General features: G+C 59.0%; 10 protein-coding genes across 10 annotated transcripts; 6 read left to right on the plus strand and 4 right to left on the minus strand.

Moving 5' to 3' along the window:
* Positions 1–175: 175 nt before the first annotated feature.
* On the plus strand, positions 176–1,297 carry HRG_00090 (aldo/keto reductase family domain-containing protein; the record flags this gene model as incomplete). The annotated part of the gene is made up of 3 exons (XM_044858561.1): positions 176–227; positions 303–851; positions 909–1,297. 3 exons carry the CDS (start codon positions 176–178, stop codon positions 1,295–1,297), a joined length of 990 nt encoding a protein of 329 aa, XP_044724961.1.
* A 777-nt stretch (positions 1,298–2,074) lies between these two features.
* HRG_00091 (RNA polymerase rpb1) lies at positions 2,075–6,599 on the plus strand (the record flags this gene model as incomplete). The annotated part of the gene is made up of 4 exons (XM_044858562.1): positions 2,075–2,160; positions 2,227–2,338; positions 2,395–2,544; positions 2,601–6,599. The coding sequence occupies 4 exons, from the start codon at positions 2,075–2,077 to the stop codon at positions 6,597–6,599; spliced, it is 4,347 nt and encodes a 1,448-aa protein (XP_044724962.1).
* Positions 6,600–6,906: 307 nt separating this feature from the next.
* On the minus strand, positions 6,907–10,326 carry HRG_00092 (DDHD domain-containing protein; the record flags this gene model as incomplete). Its single annotated transcript, XM_044858563.1, has 11 exons — positions 6,907–7,048; positions 7,126–7,878; positions 7,942–8,051; positions 8,100–8,347; positions 8,397–8,629; positions 8,694–9,372; positions 9,426–9,459; positions 9,516–9,595; positions 9,650–9,747; positions 9,796–10,019; positions 10,084–10,326. The coding sequence occupies 11 exons, from the start codon at positions 10,324–10,326 to the stop codon at positions 6,907–6,909; spliced, it is 2,844 nt and encodes a 947-aa protein (XP_044724963.1).
* A 627-nt stretch (positions 10,327–10,953) lies between these two features.
* On the minus strand, positions 10,954–11,761 carry HRG_00093 (zinc finger domain-containing protein; the record flags this gene model as incomplete). Its single annotated transcript, XM_044858564.1, has 2 exons — positions 10,954–11,587; positions 11,637–11,761. The coding sequence occupies 2 exons, from the start codon at positions 11,759–11,761 to the stop codon at positions 10,954–10,956; spliced, it is 759 nt and encodes a 252-aa protein (XP_044724964.1).
* Positions 11,762–12,787: 1,026 nt separating this feature from the next.
* On the plus strand, positions 12,788–14,956 carry HRG_00094 (calponin-like domain-containing protein; the record flags this gene model as incomplete). The annotated part of the gene is made up of 5 exons (XM_044858565.1): positions 12,788–12,810; positions 12,870–13,080; positions 13,131–13,819; positions 13,880–14,865; positions 14,925–14,956. The coding sequence occupies 5 exons, from the start codon at positions 12,788–12,790 to the stop codon at positions 14,954–14,956; spliced, it is 1,941 nt and encodes a 646-aa protein (XP_044724965.1).
* Positions 14,957–15,296: 340 nt separating this feature from the next.
* HRG_00095 (MBOAT, membrane-bound o-acyltransferase family domain-containing protein) lies at positions 15,297–17,891 on the minus strand (the record flags this gene model as incomplete). The annotated part of the gene is made up of 7 exons (XM_044858566.1): positions 15,297–15,416; positions 15,539–15,756; positions 15,867–15,963; positions 16,040–16,158; positions 16,300–16,981; positions 17,056–17,177; positions 17,234–17,891. 7 exons carry the CDS (start codon positions 17,889–17,891, stop codon positions 15,297–15,299), a joined length of 2,016 nt encoding a protein of 671 aa, XP_044724966.1.
* Positions 17,892–19,199: 1,308 nt separating this feature from the next.
* On the plus strand, positions 19,200–20,624 carry HRG_00096 (RNA recognition motif domain-containing protein; the record flags this gene model as incomplete). Its single annotated transcript, XM_044858567.1, has 6 exons — positions 19,200–19,282; positions 19,850–19,906; positions 19,968–20,067; positions 20,125–20,354; positions 20,409–20,488; positions 20,566–20,624. The coding sequence occupies 6 exons, from the start codon at positions 19,200–19,202 to the stop codon at positions 20,622–20,624; spliced, it is 609 nt and encodes a 202-aa protein (XP_044724967.1).
* A 1,590-nt stretch (positions 20,625–22,214) lies between these two features.
* HRG_00097 (mitochondrial carrier protein) lies at positions 22,215–23,465 on the plus strand (the record flags this gene model as incomplete). Its single annotated transcript, XM_044858568.1, has 4 exons — positions 22,215–22,610; positions 22,687–22,962; positions 23,025–23,161; positions 23,225–23,465. 4 exons carry the CDS (start codon positions 22,215–22,217, stop codon positions 23,463–23,465), a joined length of 1,050 nt encoding a protein of 349 aa, XP_044724968.1.
* Positions 23,466–24,259: 794 nt separating this feature from the next.
* On the plus strand, positions 24,260–25,185 carry HRG_00098 (ribosomal protein 60S l18 and 50S l18e domain-containing protein; the record flags this gene model as incomplete). The annotated part of the gene is made up of 4 exons (XM_044858569.1): positions 24,260–24,263; positions 24,454–24,558; positions 24,673–25,040; positions 25,108–25,185. The coding sequence occupies 4 exons, from the start codon at positions 24,260–24,262 to the stop codon at positions 25,183–25,185; spliced, it is 555 nt and encodes a 184-aa protein (XP_044724969.1).
* A 315-nt stretch (positions 25,186–25,500) lies between these two features.
* Positions 25,501–27,092, minus strand: HRG_00099 (ftsJ-like methyltransferase domain-containing protein; the record flags this gene model as incomplete). Its single annotated transcript, XM_044858570.1, has 7 exons — positions 25,501–25,569; positions 25,632–25,793; positions 25,953–26,001; positions 26,065–26,081; positions 26,161–26,520; positions 26,724–26,774; positions 26,868–27,092. 7 exons carry the CDS (start codon positions 27,090–27,092, stop codon positions 25,501–25,503), a joined length of 933 nt encoding a protein of 310 aa, XP_044724970.1.
* Positions 27,093–27,304: the final 212 nt, after the last annotated feature.

Below are 27,304 nucleotides of genomic sequence, written 5' to 3' on the forward strand. Positions count from 1 at the left end.
TGGTGATTTGTACTATTCCATGGCACGCTTGCGGAAAAGGTAGAGAGATATATAGAGTGCTATTTTTTTCCTTTCCCATTCCCTCGGCCTCTACTGTACGGTCTCGCCAAAGAACAGACCCAATCCGCACCCCATCGCACAAACACCGAACCAAAGAACACTCAATTTCTCCATCATGACCACAATCGTAGGCAAGAAAGTCGGACCCATCGGCTACGGCCTCATGGGTATGGACCCTCAGTCGTCGCCACCCCTTCCTTGCCTGTTGAACCGCCATATTTGATCTAACACACGCCGCACAGGCCTGACCATCAACGAAGATCTTTCCGACGAGGTTTGCTTCGCTGCCATCAAGGCCGCCCTCGACGCTGGGTGCAATTACTTGAACGGCGGAGAGTTCTACGGCACCCCTGAGCGCAACTCGCTCACCCTCCTGCGCAGTTACTTTGAAAAGTATCCCGAGGACGCGGATCGGGCCGTCGTCAACATCAAGGGCGCACTGGGCCCCGGGCGTCGCCCCGCGGGCACAAGGGAGTCCGTCACAGCCAGCATCGAAAACGTGATGGGCACGCTGGGTCCGGTCAAGCGCATCGACCAGTTTGAGGTGGCGCGGAAGGACGCCAAGTGCGACTACGAAAAGGAGACGCTGGCCACTGTGGACGGGTACGTAGCATCGGGCAAGATTGGGGGGCTGGCGTGCAGCGAGATCGACGCGTACACGATCCGCAGCGTGGCCAAGAGCTTCAAGCTCACGGCCGTGGAGCTGGAGCTGTCGCTATTTACTACAGAGCCCCTAACCAACGGCATCTTGGAAGCCTGCGGGGAACTGGATATTCCCGTCTTGGCATACTGTAAGAAGCTGCGAGTTCCTCTGCTCTCTGCAAGATGAGTCTAACCAAACTTCTCAGCACCCCTGGGCAAAGGCCTTCTCAGCGGCCAACTCAAATCCATGGACGACATCCCCGAGGGCGACTACAAGAGGATGATGCCGCGCTTCCAGGGGGAAAACTTTGCCAAGAACCTCGAGCTCGTGGCGCACGTCGAGGCACTGGCCAAGAGTAAGGGCTGCACGCCGGGCCAAGTGGCCATCAACTGGTTGCTGTCGCTGTCCAAGCGGCCCGGCATGCCGGTCATTATCCCGATCCCGGGGTCGACCAAGCCGGAGCGGATCCGCGAGAACGCCACCGTTGTGGACCTGACGGCGCAGGACCTTGCCGAGATTGACAAGATTTTGGCGTCGTTTGTCACGGCTGGCCAAAGGTACCCTGCCGCCCTGATGGGTGATGTTGTGTCGTGAACACGGCCAAAGCGCCTCGGCGTGGGGCATGGATCTAGATAGATGTTGCTCTAGACGACGATGATTAATTATGTAATGATTGATTAGCGCGATGATTCCATTCCGGTCCTGTTCCGACGATTTGCTGTATCCCAGCTCTTGATGCTGGTATTTGGCCGCGGACCGACACCTGAGACATGCCCGGAGAGCATCGGCAAAAGGTGGAGATAGCGGCAGGCCGGGACGCGGTCAGAGCGCCGTGACACGTGAATGAGGCTGGTTTCTAACCAAGTGCGTTGTATACGAGGCCACGTGATGCTTTGGACTTATCTAATGCTTCATCAGCCAATGAGCAGTCCCATAATACCTGTCAACCGGTGCAGTACCCAAGTACCCGAGTATCTGCTCAAGTGCCTACCCGTACCCATGGCTGTGGTGGGGTTTGTCGTACCCCACCAAACAATGCCGCAGATTCTGGCTCATCGCTTGCCATGCAAATTTCATGAGCAACAGGACAGAGGCTCCTCTCCCACCATCTTCGTACCCCAACGACCCAGCCAGCGACTCCTCTCCAGTATCGAATCTCCATCCGCCATCGCCATCACTGCCATTGCGCGCAAGCTTTTGTCGCCTCTCGCCCCCCTCGATCGAGAGCTTCCCGCATTCTGTCATGTTGGCCGACTCTGCCGCTCAAGCATCGCGACGACCAGCGCGTTTCCGCCTCTTATGATCTCGACCCCGACGTCACAGTAGCGGCCCTGTCTCTTGTCTCGTGCGGCCCGACGGCAGCAGATAGCCATGGCCAACTCGGCCGAAGACCCGGTCAAGCAGCAGCTTGTCGATAAGCTGCCCAAGCGCTTTAGAGGCATCAAGTTTGGAATCCAGTCAGTCCATCGCCCTGCCCGCTTCCCCTCCTCAAGCCGCTGACTTTGGGCTTCCTCGCTTGCCAGGTCCAATCAAGACATCGCCAACCAGGCCGTCCTCGAGGTCTCTGACCGGCTGCTCTACGACATTGAAAACAACCGCGCTCCTTATCGCCATGGCCCGCTCGATCCCCGACTGGTGAGAACAGCCAATGCTGCCTGCCTCTCCCAGCCAGCCGACTGACCGCTCGGCAGGGTACCTCGAGCAAGTCTGGCAAATGCGCCACCTGCCTGGATGCTCTTCAAGACTGCACCGGCCACTTTGGCCATGTCAGGCTTCCCCTGCCGGCCTTTCACATCGGCTATCTCCGATTCGTCATGTCCATTCTGCAGGAAATCTGCAAGGCACGCTGCACCGGCCCTCATTTTATGGCCCTCATTCCTTGCTGACGAACGTCTAGGACTGTGGCCGAGTCCTGCTTGAGGAGCCCGATCGACGATCCTTCTTAAAGGAGCTGAGGCGCCCCTTTCTCGACAACCTCCGCCGAACACAGATATGTAAGCGCATCAACGAGCAATGCCGCAAAACAAAGACCTGCCCCTATTGCGGCTCCATCAACGGCCAGATTCGCAAGGTTGGCGTTCTCAAGCTTGCCCACGACAAGTTTGTTACCTACAACAAGTCTACTGCCATGAAAAAGGTGCCTCCGGAGAGCAAAATCAAATTCGATGACTCTTTCAACCACGCCAAGCGCGAAAACCCCGAGCTCGAGAAGCATCTCCGAAAGGCCCTCGAAGATCTCAATCCCTTGCGGGTTCTCAACCTCTTCAAGATGATCACCCCTACCGACTGCGAGCTACTGGGCCTCGATCCAGCAGAGGGCCGCCCGGAAATGTTCATCTGGCAGTTCGTGCCCGCTCCTCCCATCTGCATCAGGCCATCGGTCGCGCAGGATAACGCCAGTACCGAGGACGACATTACCACCAAGCTCGCCGACATCGTCTGGGTCAGTGGAATGATCCGCTCGGCTTTGCAAAAGGGCTCTCCCGTCCAGACCATCATGGAGCAGTGGGAATATCTCCAAACCCAGATTGCCATGTATGTCAATAGCGACGTCCCGGGCCTCCAACAGCCCGGGTTCGGTAAGCCATCTAGAGGCTTCTGCCAGCGGCTTAAGGGCAAGCAAGGTCGCTTCCGAGGCAATCTCTCAGGCAAGCGAGTCGACTTCTCCGGCCGCACCGTCATTTCCCCCGACCCCAACCTAGGAATCGACCAAGTCGCCGTCCCCCAGCTCGTGGCCAAAAACATGACGTACCCTGAACGGGTCAACCGTCAAAACCTCGAAAAGCTTCGCCAGTGCGTCAGGAACGGCTGCGACGTCTGGCCCGGTGCACAGGCCGTGCTAAAAAGGGAGGACGGCGGCCATCACAGGTATAACCTCAAGTTCGGCGACCGGAACTTTGTTGCGCGCGCACTGGCTGTGGGTGACATTGTTGAGCGGCATCTCGAAGACGGCGACGTTGTTCTCTTTAACCGTCAGCCTTCCCTCCACAAGCTTAGCATCATGAGCCATCTCGTCAAGGTCCGGCCGTGGAGGACGTTTAGGTTAAACGAATGTGTGTGCAACCCATACAATGCCGACTTTGACGGCGACGAGATGAACCTCCACGTCCCGCAGACCGAGGAGGCCAGAGCAGAGGCCATCAACCTCATGGGCGTCAAGTACAACCTCGCGACTCCCAAGAACGGCGAGCCAATCATTGCCGCGACGCAGGACTTCATTACCGCCGCCTTCCTACTCAGCGGCAAGGACCGCTTCTTTGACCGCAAAACCTTCACCTTCATTTGCATGCATATGATGGACGGCAAGACGCCCCTGGACATGCCGCCGCCGGCCATCATCGCCCCGCAGTGCCTATGGACCGGGAAACAAGTCTTTAGCGTGATGATGCGCCCGAACAAGCAGTCGCCCGTTAAGATTAACCTCGACGCCAAGTGCCGTGCGTACAAGGCACGCCCGGGCCAGTGTCCCGATATGGACCCTAATGATGGCTGGCTTGTCGTCCGGAACTCGGAGGTCATGTGCGGCCGCATGGACAAGTCAACAGTTGGATCTGGCAAGAAGGACTCTATCTTCTATATCATCATGCGTGACTTTGGCCCGGACGAGGCCGTCATCGCCATGAACCGGCTGGCCAAGCTGTGCGCTAGACAGCTTGCAAACAGGGGCTTCTCCATTGGCGTTGGTGACGTTTTCCCCACGGATTCCCTCAAGGCCGAAAAGGAGAACCTCGTCTCGGTCGCGTACAAACAGTGCGATGATCTCATTGAGACCTTTAAGCAGGGAAAGCTCGACAAGGCCCCAGGCTGCAACATGGAGGAGACGCTCGAGAACTTGATATCCGGTATCCTGAGCAAGGTTCGACAACAGGCTGGAACATACTGTATCGACACCCTCAGCCGCGAAAATGCCCCCCTGATCATGGCCAAGTCTGGGTCAAAGGGCTCAGACATCAACGTTGCTCAGATGGTTGCCGTCGTCGGACAGCAGATTATCGGCGGGCAACGTGTGCCTGATGGGTTCCAGGACCGAAGTCTGCCGCACTTCCACAAGAACGCCCGCCAGCCCCCTTCTAAGGGTTTCGTCAAAAATAGCTTCTATACTGGTCTTTTGCCGACCGAGTTCCTGTTCCACGCCATCTCGGGCCGAGAAGGTCTGGTCGATACGGCCGTCAAGACGGCCGAGACCGGGTACATGTCACGAAGATTGATGAAGTCTCTGGAGGACTTGTCGACACAGTACGACGACACGGTCAGAACTTCCGGCGGCGGTATCGTGCAGTTCCAGTTCGGTGCAGACAAGCTCGATCCCGTGGACATGGAGGGCTCCGCGGAGCCAGTGCATTTCCAGCGGACGTGGACTCACGCCGAGACTCTCACGTGGGACAATGAAGAGCCTGCCATGACGCCGGATGAGATTCGATCGTTTTGCGAATCCATGCTTGCGGTTGAGCGCAAGCGATTCCCGCGCCGGGGTCTGCTCCATGGCGAGGCTCTGGAATATGACGACGGGAGCGACTACGCCATCGACGAGCACGAAAGCGCGCGGCGATTCCTCACGACCATTGAGAGCCACGTCGAGGGCCTGGCGTCGAAGCTTGAGCGTGTGCGGAAGCTGGCCGGCTTCGAGGGCGGCAAGGCGCTCCGGCCAACGGCGCAAGCCCATGCGGATCGGACCGCCAAGGTGACGGCCACCACCCTCCGGCTGTTCATCAAGATGTGCCTCGAGAAACACAAGAAGGCGCACGTGGAGCCGGGCCACGCCGTCGGGGCTGTCGGAGCCCAGTCCATCGGCGAGCCGGGCACGCAGATGACGCTCAAAACGTTCCATTTTGCCGGTGTGGCCGGCATGAGCATCACGCAGGGTGTCCCGCGAATTAAGGAAATCATCAACGCCTCCAAGAAGATCAGCACGCCCGTCATCACCTGCCCGCTACTGAACGACGAGCAGATCGAGGCGGCCAGGGTGGTCAAGGGGCGGATCGAGAAGACGTACGTGTCGGACGTGCTGCACTTCATCGAGGACGAGTGGCGGGTCGACGGCGGAACCGTGGTCCTTCAGATCGACAAGGGCGCCCTCGCGGACATGCACCTGGGCATCGGGGTCCGGGACATCGCCGAGGCGATATGCAAGCAGCGCAAGCTGAAGCTGTCGCACGAGGACCTGCAGCTCGAAGAAGATAGAATCCTCATCCGGGTGCGCGACTCGAGCGAGATGGCGGGCAAGCGGATGAGCAGGAGCAAGGCGGCGGCCGACGAGGGCGGAGACATGCTGCTGCGGGCCAACTTTCTGCGGCGCGGGCTGCCCCTGGTGCCCATCTCGGGGTACCAGGACGCGACGCGAGCCATCATCCAGACGTCGGAGCAGAGCACGCATAAGGTGCTGGTGGAAGGGTACGGGCTGCGCGAGTGCATGACGACCGAGGGCGTCATCGGGACCCAGACGCGGTCCAACAACGTCATGGAGTGCCGCGACATCCTGGGCATCGAGGCGGCGCGCACCACCATCGCCGACGAGATCGGCGAGGTCATGGGCGACATGAACATCGACCCGCGGCACATGCAGCTGCTGGCCGACGTCATGACGTACAAGGGCGAGGTGCTGGGCATCACGCGCTTCGGCCTGTCCAAGATGCGCGACAGCGTCCTCCAGCTGGCCTCGTTTGAGAAGACGCCCGACCACCTCTTCGACGCCGCCGCCGGCATGAAGACGGACCAGATCGAGGGCGTTAGCGAGTGCATCATCATGGGCCAGACGATGCGCGTCGGCACCGGCGCCTTCCAGATCGTCCGCCGCCTCGGCGTCCGCCTCGCCGACTTGGCCTGCAAGAAGACGCTTTTTGAGGACGCGTGGGTGGACGAGGTGGCGCGCAAGAGGAAGGCGAGGCGGAGGGTGTAGGGGAGGCAGTTGAACGATATCCATGGCAAGGCGATGGGGGGCTCGTCAGATGAGGACGACATGGTTCATTCTTTCCTCGCGCGGCATGCTCTTCTTTGTTCCAGTGCGTGTTTGCGAGCCCATGGTTTAGGGGGAAAAGACCAAAATATGGGCTTGGGGAGTCTGCATTACTCTAGCCTGGGACACGGCCGCGATATTCGAAAATTACATGTCTAATGAAGAAAGTCCCCGTACGCCGGCAAAAAGCACTCTACCTCGTCACCACATGTCCCGATCCATGGTCCGCCTGCCAGTCCGGCGCCATCAACTAACTCCCTCCCGGCCCCTTGTCAGGCGCTCGCGATCGGCTCGACAGCAGCTGCGAGAGGACAAAGTGGTTGACGTCCTCGTCGGCCCAGTAGCCCATGTGCGACGCAATCGTGTTGATGGGGTTAAAGTCGAGGGCGCTCCTGTGCGCAAAAGCTCCGTCAGTCGACACCGAGTCACACCAAGCACACATACACTGTCCTCGTCTCTCTTCACTTACTCCTGGATGCTGTAGTCCACCCTCCCGTTGCGGTTGAGCGCGCGCACCTTGACTTCTTCGGCACGCAGCTTGCGCGCCCTGCGGCTCTCGGCGTTGGCCCTGGCGGCGTCGCCGCCGCCCGACACCGCCGTCCTGCTGCGCTGAAACGTCGAAAAGAGCGTCTCGATCTCGTCGTCGATGAGCGTCGCGCTCTGCTGCCGCCCCGCCGTCGCCAAGTCGGCGAGCTGCCGCTTGCGCTCGTCCGTCCGCCCCTCGGCCTCGAGACCTCCGGCCCTGGGTTCCTCTGCGCCTGGCTGCCGCCGTCGGGCCGCATCGTCGGCCTCCATGCGCGTCACTTCCTCGTTGGTCAGTCCGAGGCTGCGGTTCAGCAGGTTGCTCGCGATGCCTGCGCTGAGGCTCGACCACAGGCCGCTCACGCTCTGGCCGACTCTTGCTCCGATTCCCGTCAGGCCCTGCGGCGCCACGTTGCCAAAGATGCCCTTCTTTGTGTAGGGCAGCAGCTGTGGCTTCAACGCCGCCATTGCCGGCGAGATCAGGGGCTCCAGGCGATAGCTGACGGGGTCAGAGGGATGGAAAATGTTGAAGAGCTGTTTGACTTTGGGCGACGAAACCAAGGGCGAAAGCCCGTCGGTGGAGGAGACGTCGTCGCCAGTCGAGGCTGCTGGCGCGGCGAGAAAAGGGTCTCCCGCTTCTCTAGGATGCAGCGGGCTCCCAGTCGGTAGGCCGTCAGATGAATGCCGAGCGGCAATGGTCCTGCGGCCATCATTCTGTCAGCGGCTGGGCGACGTACGCGAGCAAGCCGAGAAATGTCCGTACCGTCCTTTGAGCATCTGAAATAATCCAACCGGAGATCCAAGACAAAAGTAATCGTGCACCTCGAAATCAAACTGCAGCTCATTTTCCTTCGTCTTGGTCTTCGGGCGTCCCTGCTGAGGCCAAATGCGTAGCGGGTGTCTCTGTTCCTGTGACTGTGCCCTCTGGCGGCACAACACATCAAAGTATATAGCAGAGCCCAGCGAGTGGCCCATGAGATGCACCTTGCCTTTAAACTCGGGGTTCTGCTCTCGGAAGAGTCTCAGTATGCGGTTCGTTTCAGCAACAACAACCCTCGAGATTTCCTCGCGATATGAGCTTTGGTATAGCAACACATCCAGAGCTAGATCCGAAATCAGCGACCTGGCAAAGGCAACCCCTTCTATGGTGATGTCTTCAAGAGACGGGTCTGCGGACGAGTGAGCAATGGCAATTCGGCGCAGTCAAGGATGGCTTACATCTATCTTCTTCCCCGTCGATATCTCCGAGGTCACGTTCACCCTTCCTTTGGCGCTGCTTTGGAAATTCAATCAGATGCCTCCAGCAGACTGGCAGTACCTGCACTCGGCAGTTCCCAGGTCCAGCATCAAACTCCGAGTTCAGAGCTTTCAAGTCTGCGGAGCCTGTGTAAACCGACTTGAGCGTCTTGCGCAGCACATTGACGTCGTGAACAAAGTTGACGCTCTCCATCCTGGCAATAGGTCAGCCGTGTCCAGTCCGAGAAAAAACCAAGGGATAGAAGAGCTTCCCCATACCGGAGACCGAGACGCTGTCCGATGCCGTGCGTAACCAGCACCAGATGCTCAATCTCGCGACCCTGGGTCTCGCCCGCCTGCGCGTTGTAGTCGTCCTGGATTTCTAGCTCGTCGCGTTTCCTGATTTGCTCCTCCGTCTCAGCCGAGCTTTTGCCTTCATTTTCGATGAGGGACGAGAGCTCCCGCTCCAGTTTCGTTTGCCGGTTTCCCACATTGTTTGATGCCGACCGGCGGCGCTGCCGTGGGTCGTCGCTAGGATCCCTGCTTGCGGGAGGTGCGGACTTTCGTTTCCGGGTCCTCTCCTCGCGCTCGTCCAGGCCAGACAGGTCTTGAGCCGATGGATCCTGGAGCTTGTCCTCTTTTTCCTTGGTCTTGTTGGGTTCTGTATACCCTCGGATCAACTTGACGCCGCTCATGTAACCGCCGCCGGCGAATCTCTCGTAAACCGACGTCGTAACCCAGGACAAGACACCATCGGTTGAGAGCCAAGCGGTGTTGGCGTCTTGGTAGGTGGCCACGTTGCTCATGTAGGCACCAAACAGCCGATAGGGCTGTGGTTGGGGGGCAAGTTGCGAGGGCGCCGACGCGTCAGACGTCGTCTCAGAGCTCGGTTTTGAGGAGTCTTCCTCGGCAGCCACAGGACCAGAGTCTTTCGGGTCGGTCTGGGTTCGCGGTAGAACTGAAGTTTGTCTCAGCGGCAATGCTTCAGCGGGGCATATCGGGCACACCAACCTGGAAGAAGCCACGGTTTCGTTTTCAGATAGCCCTATGTAGTACGTGAGCAAAGGTTGAGGACTTGCCCGCTCTGGGGCGAAGCCTTACCTCCTCCAGCTGAGCCGCAAGATTCTCTTCACATGGTCTTAGGGTCGAGCCCTCCTGGAAGAACCAGGTCCCACGGCGGGCTGGGTCGAGAATCAGCGAGCGCACGGCGACTCCCGGCCTGGAATCTCACGTACCTTCGTATACAGGACCCAGCCAGTAGACTGGAGCCAGTTCTCGCTCCTCGATGTCGACATGGAACAGGAAATCCTCGTTTACCGGCACATGTATGCCACTATTGGCCGCAGATGCAGTCTGTCTTGTCTTTGGGCTCCGATTCGACTTGACCGCATCCGAGGGTCCTGGCTGCGCGGTTCGAGAGCCAGAGTCTTTGAATGGAGATGCGTGGCTATCCTCTGCAGCCTCGAGGAGCTTCTGGTAGCGAGCCTCTAATCTCTTCGAATCGGAGGGTGAGAAGGCGGTGAACTTTTTGGGACGCGGCGGGGGCTTGATGTCCTTCTGGGGAGGTAGGGCGGTTTTGATGAGCCGGGGTTTTCGCTTGGGCACCTAGAGGGTCGTAAACGGGATGAGCAAGGCATCGGGAACAGCAGCGGCAAAGAGTCAGGCATACATCAACGGCGTGGAACCATTGGACGTCCAAGGGCGGACAGTCCTTGGGGTATGTGCGCAAGCTCTGCCCGTACAGAGGGGTTGTGCTATGGTCTCCGGAAGCTCCCGCAGGTGCCGGAGGCTCGTGGGGTTTGTTGTCTGGAGTTGGCGTCGTTGTTCGGCTGCTGGCCCATGGATTGATGGACTCGACGGCCGATGTCAGGTACGACTTTTCAGGCTTCTTGTCGGCTGAGTCGGGGGGCATTTTGCGCGAGCCAAGGGACATGGATGCGAGTGTCGATGTCTTTCCGAGGCGATGCGCCGACGTGGAGAATGGCTGCCTGAGCCGATGGCCTTTGTTACTCGAACTAGGCGACAACGTGGGTGCTTTTGTGCCCTTGGAGAAGTCGAGAACGAGGGAGCATGTTGGCGCAAGGGGTCAGTTGCAAGCGTGCGATGTGGGAAAGGAGTTGCGCATACGCCCTGCTTGTCTAGTAGTTGAATGTCGAGCGGATGGAAGCACGTCACTCGTTTGCATGGCGATGCAGGGCATTTACTGTAGGTACCCATGGTGGGGTTCCGCTGAGGTCCAGAGGATGCCAGCCTATCGAGACAGCTGGAGCTACCTCCCACCATGGAGCCTTGCTAGGCGACTCGGCGCCAACGGGACATGGATCAAGCCACGCCTTGGTACGAAGTACCTTGACTTTGATCACCACGGCGCCTCGACACTTTCACGAGGAGTAGAACCATCATCCTCTCCCGCTTCTACGCCATTTTCTTTTGAAGCCTGAGTGACTGCCTAGCACATGGGGGTATGCCTTACAAGGCTGTCGGGTTTCAAGCCTGGCTTGTGTCATGAAAAGCCCCGTCTTACCGCTTACACGCAATGTCAAGGTGATAATGCCCCGACCTGGAGAATTGCGGACCACGACCCGGGCCTCTCTTGGGCAATGTGCTCGGCCGTGCGACCCCGGCCGTCCTGCAGGCCGCGGATATCGCCGTCAGACTGGACACTCAGACGTCCGAGCCCCATGGACTCGGCGGCGTTGCGAGCCGGCATGGGGAATGACTCGGTTGCCATCGTTGATGACAGCCAGAGGAGGAGCCATACAACTTCCTCGTGCCCCTTCTCCACGGCAAGATGAAGCCCGCTCTTCATCTCGGCCAGCGGATCCTGGTAGCGCACCAGGGAGGCCACGTCGCTCACTTGGTCCTGCGTACGTTGCAGGAGCTCGACAACGCCGTTCACGTCACCCTCGGAGCACATGATGTGGAGCGCCCGCGCAGGCCGTGCTTCCGGGTTGTTCTGAAGATACGCCTCCTCCGTAATGGAAGGGAAAATGTCGAGCTGCTCCTGGACGCCGCCCTCGTTGTTGTATCGCGCCAGAATGGGCGTGCCAGAGGCCGACTGCAGGAACGGGTTGGTGGATGATGGCCCTGCCCGGTTGACGGCCAGGAAGGACTCGCAGCTGGGGCATTTGAGCGACAGAGCAACAGCCGAGGCCTCTTCCATCAGGCATTCCCTGGTTTCAACATCAGCAGCCTGGTCAGCCGCGACGATGCGAAGCGTACCAGTGAAAGTGACACCCGCAGCCGAGTTGCAGGTCGTCGGGCACCGTGTCTGGCGAGGCGTCGTCACCTTGATCGTCATCGACGCCTAGGACCAAAGGCTCGTCGCAAGCCTTGCAGCGAGACATTGCGCTAGCTAGTAAGAAGTCTGTGAGTCGGTCAGGGTCAGGCTGCGTGCCAGTCCAAACACACATGTGTACTAAAATTAGGTTGCGATGGGATGGAAGCAAGGCCCAAACGAGGACGAAGATCGAGAGCCAGGTAATTGTGACTCGCCCGTGTGCGCGACTGACAGGCGGCTAAATTTTTCCGTGCCTTCATGGCGCAGACTCACAGAGATGGATGGCCGAGCTGTACCCGCAAGTACCTCGCTACAGTGCTCGAGGCCGGTAAAATGCCCAAGCAAGGCTGTCATGCAGGGCCCCGCCAGCTTGGACATGCTACGTCATCCCCTAAAGTAGGTACGTACAGAACGTACAAAGGGTCCATGGAAGTCGTGGACATTCGTGGCTTGGCTGTATCTCGGTACTCGGTACCTTGATCCTCGCGCTCCGAGGGCCGACGGATGCCGTTGGCCGCGCATGTGCGGATGCAAATGCAACACCGGCAATTTCTTTGCCACTGAGGTTCCATTGCTCCCTTTTGAGATACATCCGGTGCGATCTCTCATGACTCTGACATTTTAAAGCTCACAATCTTCATGGGCGTAGAGGCATCCATACCTACTTACCTACCTGCCTAAGGTACCTACCTACCTAGGTAAACTTGATGCTGCTAGCCAAATTGCCAACGAACGAGTCAAGTACCCGATACCTTATCCGTGAGCAGCAGTGTGGCTGTAACGCCTGGCCTCCCCCTCGCGGTGGGGGGGGGACCTGACAAGCATGTACCCAAAGTCCCCCCAGGTTCCTTTGTCGTCAGTCGGCTCCTTCTCCTCGTGCCTGGTCAGGCAGGTCGCAAGTCCCTTCTCCGTCATCACCACCTACCTACCTATCCATCTTACTGCGCATGCCCTCCTCTCCTTTTCCTTGTCGCCATTTCTCCCAGGCCTCGTCATTCAACCTCAGGCCATCGTCTGCCCTCCGCCTCTTCAGGCCATTTGCTACCCCTCCTCGTCTGTAGCTGGCGATCGTTTTTGACCCCTCAACCCCACCATGAATGTCCTCAAATTGCAGAGGTACGCGGCCTTCCCGAGCACCATGACCCTCTGCGCCAAGCTGACACGCGCCCCTCTAGGAAGTTTCCCCAGTTCCAGCAGAATGAAATCTTCACTCTGTCCGACGCTTTTCAGCGGCTCGACGTCGACGACAAGGGCTATTTAGACGAAGCCACCGCAATCAAGGCTACCCAGCAAAGCGAGAGTCAGCCCTACGATGTCGTCCGCCAGGCCCTCAAGGAAGTCGAGCTCGACTCGTCGCGTCGTGTCGAGCTCGAGGACTACGTCGGCGTCAGCATCCCCAGCGCACACTCGTCCGCCCCCGCTAACTCGGTCACCAGCTCATTGCCAGAGTCCGCGATGCCTCGCCCGCCCAGAAGCGTCTCTCGACAGGACCGGTCTCTCCCAGCACCGCCGGCGTCGTCGCCCAACGGACCGGCCACGTTTCAAAGGGCAGCGTAACCGGCAGGATTCAGGTCCAGGGCTCCAGCGCCAACATCACCCACACCATCAACGAGGACGAGCGAACAGAGTTCACGCGCCATATCAATGCCGTGCTCGCCGGCGACTCCGACGTTGGAAACCGCCTCCCTTTCCCGACGGATACCTTTCAGATGTTTGATGAGTGCAAGGACGGCTTGGTCTTGGCCAAGCTCATCAACGACAGCGTCCCAGACACCATTGATGAGCGTGTCCTCAACCTGCCGGGCAAAAAGACCAAGAACCTCAATGCTTTCCAGATGACAGAAAACAACAACATCGTCATCGAGTCCGCCAAGGGCATCGGCTGCTCTGTCGTCAACATTGGCGCCGGCGACATTATCGAAGTCCGCGAACATCTCATCCTTGGCCTCATCTGGCAAGTTATCCGACGCGGCCTCCTGGGTAAAATTGACATCAAGCTTCACCCAGAGCTATATCGGCTGCTGGATGAGGACGAGACCCTGGAGCAGTTTCTGCGACTGCCCCCGGAGCAGATTCTGCTTCGCTGGTTCAACTACCATCTCAAGGCCGCCAACTGGCCCCGGAGGTTTGTTTTCTAACACTTGGGCGCGAGTTTCGAAACGGTTCAGGGCTAACTTTCCCAAAGGGTCAACAACTTTTCCAACGATGTCAAAGACGGCGAGAACTACGCCGTCCTCATGGCGCAAATAGGACCCGAGTACGGCTGCACACGAAAGCCGCTGCAGACAAGAGATCTCCTCCAGAGGGCAGAAGAGGTTCTCCAAGAGTCGGAGAAGCTCGACTGCCGCAAGTTCCTGACGCCCAAGTCCCTGGTCGCAGGGAACCCCAAGCTCAACCTTGCCTTTGTTGCCAACCTGTTCAACAACCATCCTGCCTTGGACCCAATCACAGAGGAGGAGAAGCTCGAAGTGGAGGACTTTGACGCCGAGGGCGAGCGCGAGGCTAGAGTGTTTACGCTCTGGCTCAACAGCCTGGACGTTCAGCCCCCGGTTGTGTCGTTCTTCGACGACCTGAGAGATGGCACCATCCTCCTACAAGCGTACGACAAGGTCATCAAGGGCTCTGTCAACTGGAGACATGTGAACAAAGCCCCGGCTCATGGCGGCGAAATGTCCAAGTTCAAGGCGGTCGAAAACACAAACTACGCCATTGAGCTTGGCAAACAGAACGGCTTCTCACTCGTCGGAATCCAGGGGGCAGACATCACTGATGGACAAAGGACTCTGACGCTCGGCTTGGTCTGGCAGCTTATGCGCAAGGACATCACTCTGACACTGTCTTCTCTGGCTCAAAAGCTTGGAAAGAGGGAGATTACAGATTCCGAGATGGTCAGGTGGGCCAACGACATGTCGCGAAAGGGGGGCCGGAACTCGAGCATCCGCTCCTTCAAGGACCCGGCCATTGCTTCTGGCGTTTTCCTGCTCGATGTTTTGAACGGGATGAAGAGCAGCTACGTCGATTACGATCTCGTCACGCCGGGCAAGAGCGACGAGGACGCCTACCTGAACGCCAAGCTCAGCATCAGCATTGCCCGGAAGCTGGGCGCTACCATTTGGCTGGTGCCCGAGGATATCTGCCAAGTCCGCAGCCGCCTGGTCACGACCTTTATCGGTTAGTCTTTGATTGACTCAGTTATGAAGCCCAACGTTTTGCTAACTTGCGACAACCAGGATCACTCATGGCCACGCACGAAAAGATGTAAGCTTGCTTGGGGAGATGTGGGGCTATCTTTTCACGCTGTCTGTACTTGAACCGGTAGCTGGTGTCTCGCGGGGGCTTGATCAAAATCACAACTTGAAAGCACGTCGCGTCTTCCACAAGGTGTGAACCACGCGTATTGGTGGTACTGTCCGTTTGGAGTTGCAAGAAGATTGTAGATGCTGGAAAGGAGTGGAGGTCCTCCGCGATTTCTGTCCTTTTGACTCATGGCGCGAATTGATCCAACCACACAACCTACATGCCCTTTTATCCTTTTGAAGTTTTTTTCTTTCCTCCTCTCATGTCTAAATCCTGCTGCTTCTCGTTCCCCTTCTCCTCCTTCGTCAAAGAACAAGGTACAAGCTGCACAAAAGACTTGGACAAGTAAAGATGCCTAGCCAAAACATGAAATTGCCCAGCGTCTTGCGGCCCTTGAGCCACTTGGTGCGGCTAAGCCTTACAAGCTACGGGTTGGGGGGATCACGTCAGTCGCTGCGTTTCCCGAGCCGCTGTGTTCAAAGGTAGAGAAGGACGGGGGTGAAGAGGGTCGCTGGTACGCAGTGAAGAAGAGCGAACAGGCACATACCGGCAGCTGGCACATCTGCAGGATGAGCAGGTAGCCCCTGAGCTTCCTGAAGAGGCACAGCATGATGAGCTCGTGGACGCAGGCGGAGAAGAAGAAGGTGATGAGGGTGGCGGCATGCTTGTTGACTTTCATGGAGGAGATGGAGCTGTGGTAGACGTGGCGGAGGAGGAAGATGTGGACGGGGCGATTCCAGTCGCGGGCGAACTGGTCCCAGGACACTGGAGAAGGGAGATTTGTGTGTTTAGTAAACGTTGCGTCTTCGTGGCTTTGGCTGGGCGTTGCCGGGTTTTGGACTGAATAAAATTTATGAAAAAGAGGGGAGACTCACCGCTGTTCCACCAGGGGCCGTAGAAGCTTCGGTCGGCAAAGTAGGTCAGTTCGGCGAGGATGTTAAGGATGGTCTCCCAGATGAGATACCACACGAGCTGAGGAGTTGGAGTTGATTTTGGTCAGCCTGCGCTTCCGATGAGGCGACGAGGCGCGTGCCAAGAGACTGCTTACCAGATACTCTATCATAAAGGGAAAGATGAGGTCGCTCAGCAGCCAGGGGAACTCTCTGACTCTGCCAGAGAGCGGTACGCCGGCTTCCTTCATCTCGACGGTTTTCATCACGACGGGGTCTGCGGCGGAGAAGGGTCAGAGACGGCTCGACGTTTGCCCTGATTTGATTTCTTTTCTCTTGCCCCTGTCCCCTTTTTTTGTTTCCCCCCTTGATTCTTGATTCTGAAAGGAGAATAGGCTAGGCTTTGGGGCTGGCTCACAGATGGAATACTGAGAAACCTGAATCATGACAAATATGATGCCCACCATGGCGACGACCTTCTCGGCCACGTAGGCCCAGCTAATCGACTCGGACTGCGGGTACTCAAGCTCGTACACGACAGTCGGCAGAGGAATCCACCGGTAGTGGCTCACGAAGCCGAGATTGTTGGGATACGCCCTCAACGCATCGGCAGCGGTGCCGCGCAGCTCGTCGGCCAGGGCGTCTACTTCCCTCCGGATGGCGCGGCCAAAGAGTCGGATCCGCTCATCGTCGAGCGGCTGCCTCGAGGCCACGGCCTGCGCAATCTGGTCAATGTCGGCCTCGTAGGCCTCGTGCTGCTGCTGCTGCGGCTGCGAGGCGGAGAGCCGCCGACGCCGACGCTGCTGCGCCGCTGCCGACGAGGGGGCCTCGTCGAGGTGCGACGTATCAACGGCCGAGGCCGAGGGTGCCGTCGCGCTGGGGTTGCTGGCCGGGTCGACGAGGTCAAGCCGCTTGAGCTGGGAGAGCAGAAAGAGGCGCCTGTCGTGGACGGTGGAGAGGTAGCCGTTGTAAAAGGCGTACGAGTGCTGTTTCATGAGCATGACGAGGCCGTGCAGGACGAAGAAGACGGTGTGCGTCCACGGCCAGCCGCGCACGAGGGTCCAGCTCACAACGCCGGCGATGAATGCCGTCTGCCATATCTGACCTCCACTCGTTGGTTCAGCACGAGACGGAGCTGTTTCGCCAATCCGGGGGAAGAGAGGTGCTTGCTCACGTTTTGGATGATCCATCCTCCACTGTCCCAGTGCAGATAGCCGTAGAATACGAACTTCTGAATCACCCAGCTGACTCCCGTCAGGGCGCACATAATTCCGTCGGAGACGAGCAGGACGACGACTGGGCTCAGCCGTCAGCAAGGCAAATCAACCAAAGGTAACAAGTCGGCAGCTTACCGTCGCGGCGGAACATGGTCTTCATAATGTCGCTCGACCCCAGAGGCGTGCCGTGCTGCCTCCAGTTGTCGGCCGAGATCTTAAAGACAAAGAGAGCGACGGCCAGCCAAAACAAGACGTAGAAGCCGTGAAAGGGGCTATTTGCCGCCGCCACGTTTTGAGGGTCAAAAGCCGAGAACTGCTGCGTAAAGACGAGCCCGCTGAACCTGCCCCTGGACCTGGCCGCCTGCGGATCCTTGGCGCGCTGGGAGCTCTTGCGGAGGAGGTCCTGGATGTCCCTCTCATTCGCGGGCAGGATATGGACGCCGGCGCTGTCCCGGACGACGGCGGCGCGGACATGGTGCGTCGGCGACGACGGCTGGTCGGCCGCTGCGAGGGAGAGGCCATGGCGGGCGCGCGGCGATTGCTGGCGGTCGTGGAGGAGGTGGGCGCCGGTCGCGTAGGCGGGGCGGACGTTTTCGTCGTAGTCCTCCTCGCTGGGCGTCTCGGACCCGGGTTGCGATGCGTTGAGGGTCACGCCGGCCTCGCGGAGAGCGCTGGCCAGCGACCTGGTCGGCGGCGAGGGGCGTCGATCTCGGAGCCCGCCATTTTCGGCTTCAGGGCCAGGACGCGGGGTGTTCGGGGACCTGGGTTCCGGCGTCAAGCGCTCGGCGGTCATTTCTGGGTGTGGGCGGAGGATCGAGGGGCAGGGCGTGCTTGAATTCGATTGGTGTACTGTCGCACTTGGGAGCAAGGGAGCCCTTCCACGTGTCTCTGTTCCTCAAAGTGTGAGGGTTTCAGCGACTCGAAATTAGGTTTATCATGTGAGACAGAAGCCAGAGAAAGCAAGAAGGCGTCGATGCCCGACAAGAAGGAGACGAGACGAGAGAGAAGGACCTGGAAGGGGAGAGCGCGGGTCAAGATGGAGAGGCCCGGCGGGAACGTTTCATGTCTTCGACGCGGCTGTCGAGCAGGGCTATCGGGCAGGACGGGGAGTCCGAACTGCGATCTACTCGGTTCGACAGGATCTGCGGCAGCCCATGTCCGGGAAGGATGGAGGTCGGTTTGACGAGAGTGGCGGGCGTCAGGCAGAGGGCGAAGTCGACAGATGGACAGATGTCCGTCGGAGAACATGGTCGCCCGAAGCTCCTTTTGACTGCTGACTGTATATATTAGTAGGCACTGTACCGTTTCCGGATACGGAGGATACCCTGAAAGACAAGACAGACGGCTGCTATTCCCGAGATTACAAGTTAGGCAGTCTAGGTAAATAAGACACCGCCAGGCTTTGTCCGTTTGCTGGTCTAAAGTCAGAGAGTGCCGATGCCGGATTAGCCTAAAGACGGGAGCCACAGTGGCAGTGGGTGCACGCAGCCACTGAAGATTCGGTACTTTGCATTCGCGAGATGACTAAGGCGCTGATGTCACCGGAGGGCGTTTCGGTGCGTACCTGAACCTTTTGGAGCTGTGCTGTGGGGACGCAGGCTGAAGCAACTGCGCATAAATCGTCCCAGGCTGCCAGTCGACGGCGCGAAGCTGCTGGGTGGGTGTTGAGTCGCTGCCGCAAGCAAATGTGCATTCTGAGTCGACAGTCCCAGCCAGGTCTCGTATTCGGGACGTCAAAGGTGTGGATGGATGGCTTATTTTAGCTCGCATTCAGTTAGCGCATCGAATGCACAAAAGGCGGTGGTGGTGCCGTGACGAAGCGCGTCTCTGACCGCCATTACGTCAGCAGGCAAAAAGATTCTGCGGCCTTCTTCGCGTTGGAGCTATCACCCCTACCAACCGCCTCTTTTCGCAACCTCAAGCCTGCATTGCAGACCAACCGCAAGCAAAAACGAGGCTACCACCATCTCAACCCACCCCCTCCCCGTTTGACAGGACTGCTACATCGGTCCCTCGTCGCCGTCTTGGCCGTCAGCCTCACCACTCACGCGTTGTCGTGTGTTTTTCCTGCACTTGATCGTCATCCCCGACCACCATTATCATGTCTCGCGGCGGCACCACGCTCTACGTGACCGGCTTCAGCCACGGCACCCGCGCCCGCGATCTCGCCTACGAGTTCGAACGGTATGTCAACTGCGCCTCCGCTCGCGCCATTTCGTATTCGCCCTCGTCTCGTCCTCGTCGCCTCCCGAGCCCTCCCACGTCCCCGACGATGAGAGTTGTCTCCACCTCTCGCGGCATCTCGATCGTTTTTTGACACCTGATGTCGTCCACCTCGTCCGAGCCCGACCCCGACCCCGAGCCCTCGTCGTCGTCCACGTCCTCGCCCACGTCCTCGCCCTCGCCCTCGCACCCCGCCTTCAAAATTTCTTCTTCTCTCCTCCAGCCCGTTTCCTTTTCTTCTGTCAAAGCGGTCGATGCGTCTGCTGGCTCGCGTGCGGTCGCGGCCCGGTCGAGGAGAAACTAGCTTTGCACGTCTCGTGCGTGCGAGTGCTCATGAGCAATCATGCTTGAAGGGGGAAACGTCTTTATTTCCTTTCTCTCAAGCCCAGAACCCTTCCTTCTTTTGTCCTGCTATGTTTTTATGCCCGCTTGTTTTCCAACCGCTGCACCTTGCGCACCCCTTCCCACTCTTCAGGTCCCTGTCTATCGTTCGTCGTTTTCTACTGATGCTAACACTATACGCAACAGTTACGGGCGTCTCGTTCGTTGCGATATCCCGGCCCCTCGCTCGTCGTCCAGCCGACTGTAAGTTTCCCAAAGGCTCAAACCCTTCTCCACTGCGGCCTCCAACGCTGACATGTAATAGCTTCGCCTTTGTCGAGTACGAGGATCGACGTGACGCCGACGACGCCTACTATGAGATGCATAACAAGCGCATGGGCCGCGACGACGTCCTGAAGATCGAGGTCAGTGCCTCAGCTTACCTTTGGCCAGGATATGACTTGCTGACTTTATACGCATAGTGGGCGCGAACCCCTCCCTCGGCATCGTGGCGATTCGAATCTGGCCGCGACCGCGACCGCCGTGGAGGCCCCCGCTCTCCTCGCCGCGGCCGATCTCCCTCGCCCCGTCGCAGCACTCGCGAGTACTCTCCTCGCAAGGACGATCGTCGTGACCGCGACCGCGATCGTGATCGCGATTACGATCGGGAGAGCCGTCGGGACCGTGACCGCTCCCGCAGCCCCGATCCTCGGTATGCTCCCCTCGGCATATGATGTTGCAAGACTTTGGCTGACTTGGCTCGCAGCGACCGTGACCGTGATGTCAAGGAAGAGCGCGATGACCGCGACCGCCGCGAGAATGGTGCCAACGGCGAGGACCGCAAGGGTATGCATGACCCGTTCCAGTACTACTCGGTACAGGTTTAAAGGGACAAGTACAGGTCTAACGGAAGAGGACGACAGGCGAAGCCCTTGACAGCCCTCCTCCCGCAGCTCATGACGACCTTGACGTTGCCGAGTGATGAGTCGACACAACTTTTAACTCGCTTGGGCTCAAGGCCGCGGGTCGGGTAACTCGAGCCAAACGGGACAGTGTCCTGGTATGTCGTTCATCGAGCGGCCTCGCCCATTTTCCGTACTTGCTCTAGTTTCCTACCGGTCAGTCGCGATGGGGTATAACGGCGTAGAAGTTTACGATTCCCTTGGCATACTGGACATGCCCAGCCCACTGCATTTGTTGTTGACCAAGTCGGATGGGACGACGCACTGCAAGGCCCGTTTACACCTCGGGGTGGCTCAATGGTTGCCTGTACTGCCGAGTTTCGTTTGGTTTGCCTTTTTAATTGAGGAAAAAGAAAAGTTTAGGCTCTGGCTGTTTGCGTGCCGGTGCGCGACTAGTTAGTTACATTTTGGCACTTGAGCCTCTTTGACGGCCCTGGTGATCATCAACAGGCAGCTGACACGTGTCGAGGAAGTGTAAAGATGAGATGAGGATCCCGGTCATGGTCACGGCCACGGTCACGTTTGAGTTGGGGTGGCTGCGCTGTCACGAGATGGTGGAATGGAGACGTGCCAGCCACGGGTTCAGATATTGGCCCGGCTCTGGTACCTTGGCGTGAGGCTCCCGGGTACCCCTGCACGTGCAAGCAGATGCAGAGCCGCAGCGCCTCGGGAGAAGCCTCATTCAACAAATGGCTGGAGCCTGTTCTCTGCAGTGCTTGCTAAGAAAGGCCTGGCCAGTTGGGCATCGGAGCAAGATGTACTGTAATCCGTCCCTGATGGAAGGATGACAATAAGCCTCATCTTTCAGCTTCATAGGCAGTCGTGTCACATACGGAAAAGGGGCGCGGTTTATCTTTGTCCGATAGCCAACCGCTTCTCTCCAATCCACCAAGTCAGGGCCGCAGCTTGCAGAGGAAGATGAGGGGTGGGTGAGACAAGAGAGCTCATTAGGCGATCGATTCGCCGGCCGACGATAAGCCGGCTCGCCTGCCAAGGGGCGGCAGAGAAAAAAAAAGTCACCTCCCGCCATCGGTTTTATTTGGCCGGGTTTGACGGCCCTCCCCCCTCCTCGTCCTCGTTCTCGTCCTCGTCTACGCCGCCCTCGAATCCTCTCCGCCGCCGCCTCAGGTTGCATCGTCCTCGAACGCTTCTGTCCTACGTATCCTGCACCTGGACTGTCGTTGCCGTCGCCGTCAATCCACTATTTCGACCGGATCTTGCCGCCCTCTCCAACCCCGGGGACCCCGGCAATCGACCCTTTACCTACCACGTCGCGCATCTCTGCTCCCCCACAACCTCGAACGCGTCTGCGTACAACAAACCTGCGCGCAACTGAGCATGCCATCGCCGTCGTCCTTGTCATAACCGCGTTTCCCACCCCGAGGCCAGTGCGTGCTTGCAAAGACCAAGCCCCTCGCATCGCCGACCCGCGTCCCCTCTTCGGCCCCGTGGACCAGGGCAACCCGCATCGAAGCCTTGTCCTCTCCCCCCCCCCACCGAGCACGGCATTTAAATGATACTCGAGCGGGTAGCTGTGATATCCAGGCCCAGCGAACTGGGGAAGCGCTCGTCAGACCCAATTGAGCCAGCGTCGATATCCTAGTGCTGCCATGTCCGCCGTGCGCGGTCCACAGCTGCAGACACCCTCGTCACCCGCCGCCAACAACGCCATGCCTGCCCCCAAGCCAGACCTGGCCAGCCCGCCCTCGGACTCCTTCGTCGCGCTGCGCGAAAAGGTCTCCCAGCCCGTCATCGCCGCCTTTTGCGCAGGCGGTGTCGCCGGCGCAGTCTCCCGCACCGTCGTCTCGCCCCTCGAGCGGTTAAAGATCCTCATGCAGGTGCAGAGCGCCGGCCGCGAAGCATACAAACTGTCCGTCGGCCAGGCCTTGGCCAAGATGTGGCGGGAAGAGGGCTGGAGGGGCTTCATGCGCGGCAACGGCACAAACTGCATCCGCATCGTCCCCTACTCTGCTGTCCAGTTCAGCAGTTACAACTTTTACAAGAGAGTACGGTCCAGCTGCCACACACGCCTGCCACCGCGCATTGACGTTGAAGGCGAGTTGCCGCTGACGTTTCCCTCAGAACATCTTTGCGTCCCATCCAGGCGCCGAGCTGGCTCCCGTCACTCGCCTCATCTGTGGCGGCGCCGCGGGTATCACCTCCGTCTTCCTCACATATCCCCTCGACATTGTTCGCACGCGCTTGTCGATCCAATCAGCCAGCTTTGCAGAGTTGGGCAAGAAGCCTCAGCAGCTGCCCGGCATGTGGGCGACCCTGGTGCACATGTTCAAGACAGAGGGCGGCGTCTCGGCTCTGTACCGGGGCATCATCCCTACCGTAGCCGGCGTCGCGCCCTATGTATGTGGTCCAGCCGGGGTTGACGCAAGTCTTGCATCTCGTGTGCTGACTTTATCGCACAGGTTGGCCTCAACTTCATGGTGTACGAGTCTGTCCGCCAGTACTTGACCCCTGACGGTGATAAAAACCCAAGCGCGGGGCGCAAGCTGCTCGCTGGCGCCATTTCAGGAGCTGTTGCGCAAACTTGCACCTACCCCTTGTGAGTGCCTCGCGGATCGTCTCCATTCTCCAAGGGCATACCCGTGCTGACAACCTCGGTCAGCGATGTGCTGCGTCGACGATTCCAGATCAACACCATGTCCGGCATGGGATACCAGTACAAGTCCATCACGGATGCCGTCCGGGTCATTGTCACACACGAAGGCGTCAGAGGTCTTTACAAGGGCATCGTGCCCAATCTACTCAAAGTCGCACCAAGCATGGCCTCGAGCTGGCTGAGCTTTGAAATGACACGCGACTTCCTGGCGGGCCTCAAGCCCGAAGGGGACGCCGAATCTCTGTGACGTGTATCAAAAGGCAGCATTTGTTGATGAGGCATGCTCGCAGGGGTTGGTGGCATTTCGCATCGTCTAGCCCTCTTGCCTGTCTGCTCTTTTTTTTTGTTTCTGTTTCCTTGACCCATTCTCATTTGTTGTCAACTGGCATTGGGTGGCGGTTGGTTACTCACTAGAACAAAAAGCAGTTGAAGCATGCAGCAGAAGACAGTAGTCGTCCTAGAGACTATTAGACCTAGCACGATCTCGCACGGATTTACGGGCTTTTGAGAGAAAACAGCGGAGGGGATCAGGACCGCCGCTGGATGGTTGGGGGAGGGGCAGAGCAGAGGCCGTAGCTGAATGAATAGACGAGCGGTGGTTCAACGGGCGGCTTTGATGTATGCTGTCTACGCCTCCATCTGAATAGAGCTTGGTGAAGTGGGATGAATAAATGACGACAGGTTGAGCAATTGCACCGATGATTCAAGTCTCCTTGTCAGAACAGCGATCATGCTTGCAGTCGGCTTCTCGGTAATTCTCAATCCGGCTTGGTCGGTCCGATAGTCCGCACCGGAGAGCGCAAAGGGACTCGTAGCCTCCATGGGAGGGCCCACGTGACTCTACCGCCAATCCAACCCACCCATACCCTAACTGCCATCTCCGACCGCCCTGATGCGGGGCATCCCCAACCAATCAGAATCCCGAGTCCGCTAAACCCTGAATTTTCTCCCAATACCTCTCTGCACCACCGCCATCACGCAGAGAAGGAAGAAGATCGCATCGCCAACCGCCTCTCATCCGCGACGACAACCACCGACGCCATGGGTACGTGACGCCAACCGCCTTCAGCCTGCGTGTGCGAGTGAGGAAAGGGAAGAATGGGGAGGGACCAGTTTCCCCCCGTTCTTCGCCTCTTCTTGCGTTCTTGGGCGCCGTCTTGCCTTTGCGAGATCTGAGCTGCCGTATCTTGAGCATGCATGAACCCCAAAGGGCTGACGATGGTTTCCCCGTCCAGGTATCGATCTCAACAGCCACCACGTCAGGGGCACGCACCGCAAGGCCCCCAAGAGCGACAATGTCTACCTCAAGCTCTTGGTGAAGCTCTACCGCTTCCTGGCCCGTACGTCGCAAATATGCCCTCTTCGCTTTGTTCTCTATCGGCATCAACGAGCATACCGTCTGCGGGACATGGCCTGCAATAGCTCGGTTCGCTAACGCTCGAGGTGGGACGCAGGCCGTACCGATGCTTCCTTCAACAAGGTCGTCCTCCGCCGGCTCTTCATGTCCAAGATCAACCGCCCGCCCGTCTCCCTGTCGCGCATTGTGGCCAACATCGACGACAAGAGCGAGAAGCGCACCGTCGTCATCGTCGGCACCGTCACCGACGACAACCGCCTCCTGACCTTCCCCAAGGTCACCGTCGCTGCTCTGCGGTTCACCGCGACCGCCCGCGCTCGCATCATCGCTGCCGGCGGTGAGGCCATGACCCTCGACCAGCTGGCCCTCCGTGCCCCGACGGGCGCCAACACCCTGATCCTCCGCGGACCCAAGAACAGCCGCGAGGCCGTCAAGCACTTTGGTTTCGGCCCTCACAAGCACAAGGTAAGACGCGGTTGGTCCATCATCGACAGGGGACGTGGAGGGCTGACACCATCGCCTTTACCTATAGAAACCCCATATCGAGTCCAAGGGTCGCAAGTTCGAGCGTGCCCGTGGTCGCAGACGTTCGCGCGGCTTCAAGGTTTAGAGCGTTGGCGTTGGGAATGGCTGGAAATGAATGGTCCGCGCCGCACACCACTACGGCAGCGACGACGAGAGCTCACAAGACTGGTGTTGTTCTCTTCCCACAGGGGTCTGGCATGGTACGGGCGTGGCTTGGTCTCACGGCAAAAAATACTACATGAACTTTTGGGCGCAGCCAGCACCTACCTGCGTGACCGTGCTTGACGTTTCAGTGTGATGTTGTGGGCGAGAGCTGGCAGCCTGCAGGCAATAAATTTGCTGGACGTGGGTATCGAAAAGGGACCACAGCGACTCCCTCTGGGCGAGTAGAGAGGTTGATTTACGCCTCGCCTTCCAGAAGCACACCCTGCTTCCTCCGCAGTGCAATGAAATAAGCCTCCTTGCTCTCCTGGGTCGTAGAGTCAGCAACAAGGGGGCATGAAACGTGCACAGCGAGTCCGGCGGACGTACACTTCTCGACGACTCGGGCTTTTCCCGGTGCACCTTGGCAAACAGCTTCCTGAGGCGCTGCTCGAGGGCCTTGTCCTCGGCGCCCTGGTAGAACTTGCAGACGAAGTGGCCCCCGGGCTTGAGCGTGTCGCTGGCGAATTGCAGAGCGGCGGCGCAGAGGTCCTGGGCTGTCAGCGTCGTGGCCGCGGCTTCTTTCCAATGCTCATCGTGCGCCCCCCTTTCTTTCCCCCTTTTCAGCGAAGCTTGCTGGTCTGCAGCCTCTGCAGATGGCCACGAGCCGAGGAGCGGCGAGGATGGAAAGAGGTTTTGGAAAAGACTCACCATGCTGCCGGCGTGGTCTCGAAAGGCGTTGCCGCTGGTGTTCATGAGCCTGTGATGGGGATTACTCAGGGTGTTCGCGTTGAAGCCGGATGTCTGGTCCCAGGGTGCTGACATGTCACTCAGAACAAGCTGTGCGCTCGCGAGGCGTGGATATCAGCGCCATGAACAAGACCCGGCAAGACAAGGCGAGGCGAGGCAACAAACTCACGTCCACAAGCGCCGCGTCGGCCGGCGACGACGCCTCCTCGGCCTCCATATCCGACGTCGTCTCGCCCAAGTGCCGCTCCCTGTCGATGTAGCTAGGCCGGTCCACGGCGGACGCAGCCAAGCGCTGCTCCTCCTCGCCACCGCCGCCGCCGTCGTTGTTCGGCGGCTCGGGCCCGGCGTCGCGGCGCATGCGCAGGATAAAGTCCTTGACGAGGCGCTGGACCATGGGCGACAGGAAGTCGCCCTGGAAGGTGGCGACGCCCCGCGGCGGCTGGGCGGGGATCAGGTCGATGCCGACGACGTGGCCGTGCGGGCGGGTGCGCTCGACGGCGACTTGGGACCAGCTGCCCGGTGCGTAGCCCTGCGGTTGGAGTGCTCTGGTTAGAGGGGGTGTGGGGATGAAGGTGTCGCCGTGGTTATGGTCTTGTCACGACACGTGCTTTGCAAGCTCACGAGCGGTATACATGGCATCCTCAAGACACATGGAAAGCCTGAGAAAATAAAAACGGCTCCGAAATGAAAACCCAAAGGCCAAGGGGGGGGAGGAAAGGGGAGGAGGCTTGCCAGGTCAACAACCGTCTGATTCGGCTTAAAGAGGCGATACTTGGCATCCATCTAGCCCGCCCCCAAAAGTCAGTTCCACCACCAGTGCAGGTCGACAAATTCAACAAGGCCGAAAGAGAGCAAGGGCAGCGGCGGAGCAGGTACCTCGAGCAGCTTAAATGCGGCGCGGCTCTTGAGCGCGTGGACCTTTGCGTCGCGGGCGTACTTGTCGCGGCCCTGGCGCTGCTTCCATCGCGACGACGACGACGACGACGACGACGCGGGGCGGACGCCGGGGCGCGAGAGCTGGGCGGCGGCGGCGGCGGCGCACCGGCAGGGCGGGGCGAGGCTCGGAGGAGGACGGCCGAGGGCGAGGCGGGCGACAAACATGGCCTGTCGGGCCTGCGTTCGCGCGGAGGGGCTTTTTCTTCTGGAGGCTTGGTCCCGTTTGCTGGCGTTGTGGGAAGAGAGGGGAGCGAGTGAGCGTGAGTGAGGGGAGGGAGGCTGATTGGCGGGTGAGCAGTGTGTCAAACTATCCACTCCTCAAAATCCAACACAGAAAACGAACGACGTGAGTTATCGTAGCCCTCAAGCCCAGGCAT

The sequence above is a fragment of the Hirsutella rhossiliensis genome (genome assembly GCF_020360975.1).
Source record: "Hirsutella rhossiliensis strain HR02 chromosome Unknown scaffold00001, whole genome shotgun sequence".
NCBI classification, from domain to species: domain Eukaryota; kingdom Fungi; phylum Ascomycota; class Sordariomycetes; order Hypocreales; family Ophiocordycipitaceae; genus Hirsutella; species Hirsutella rhossiliensis.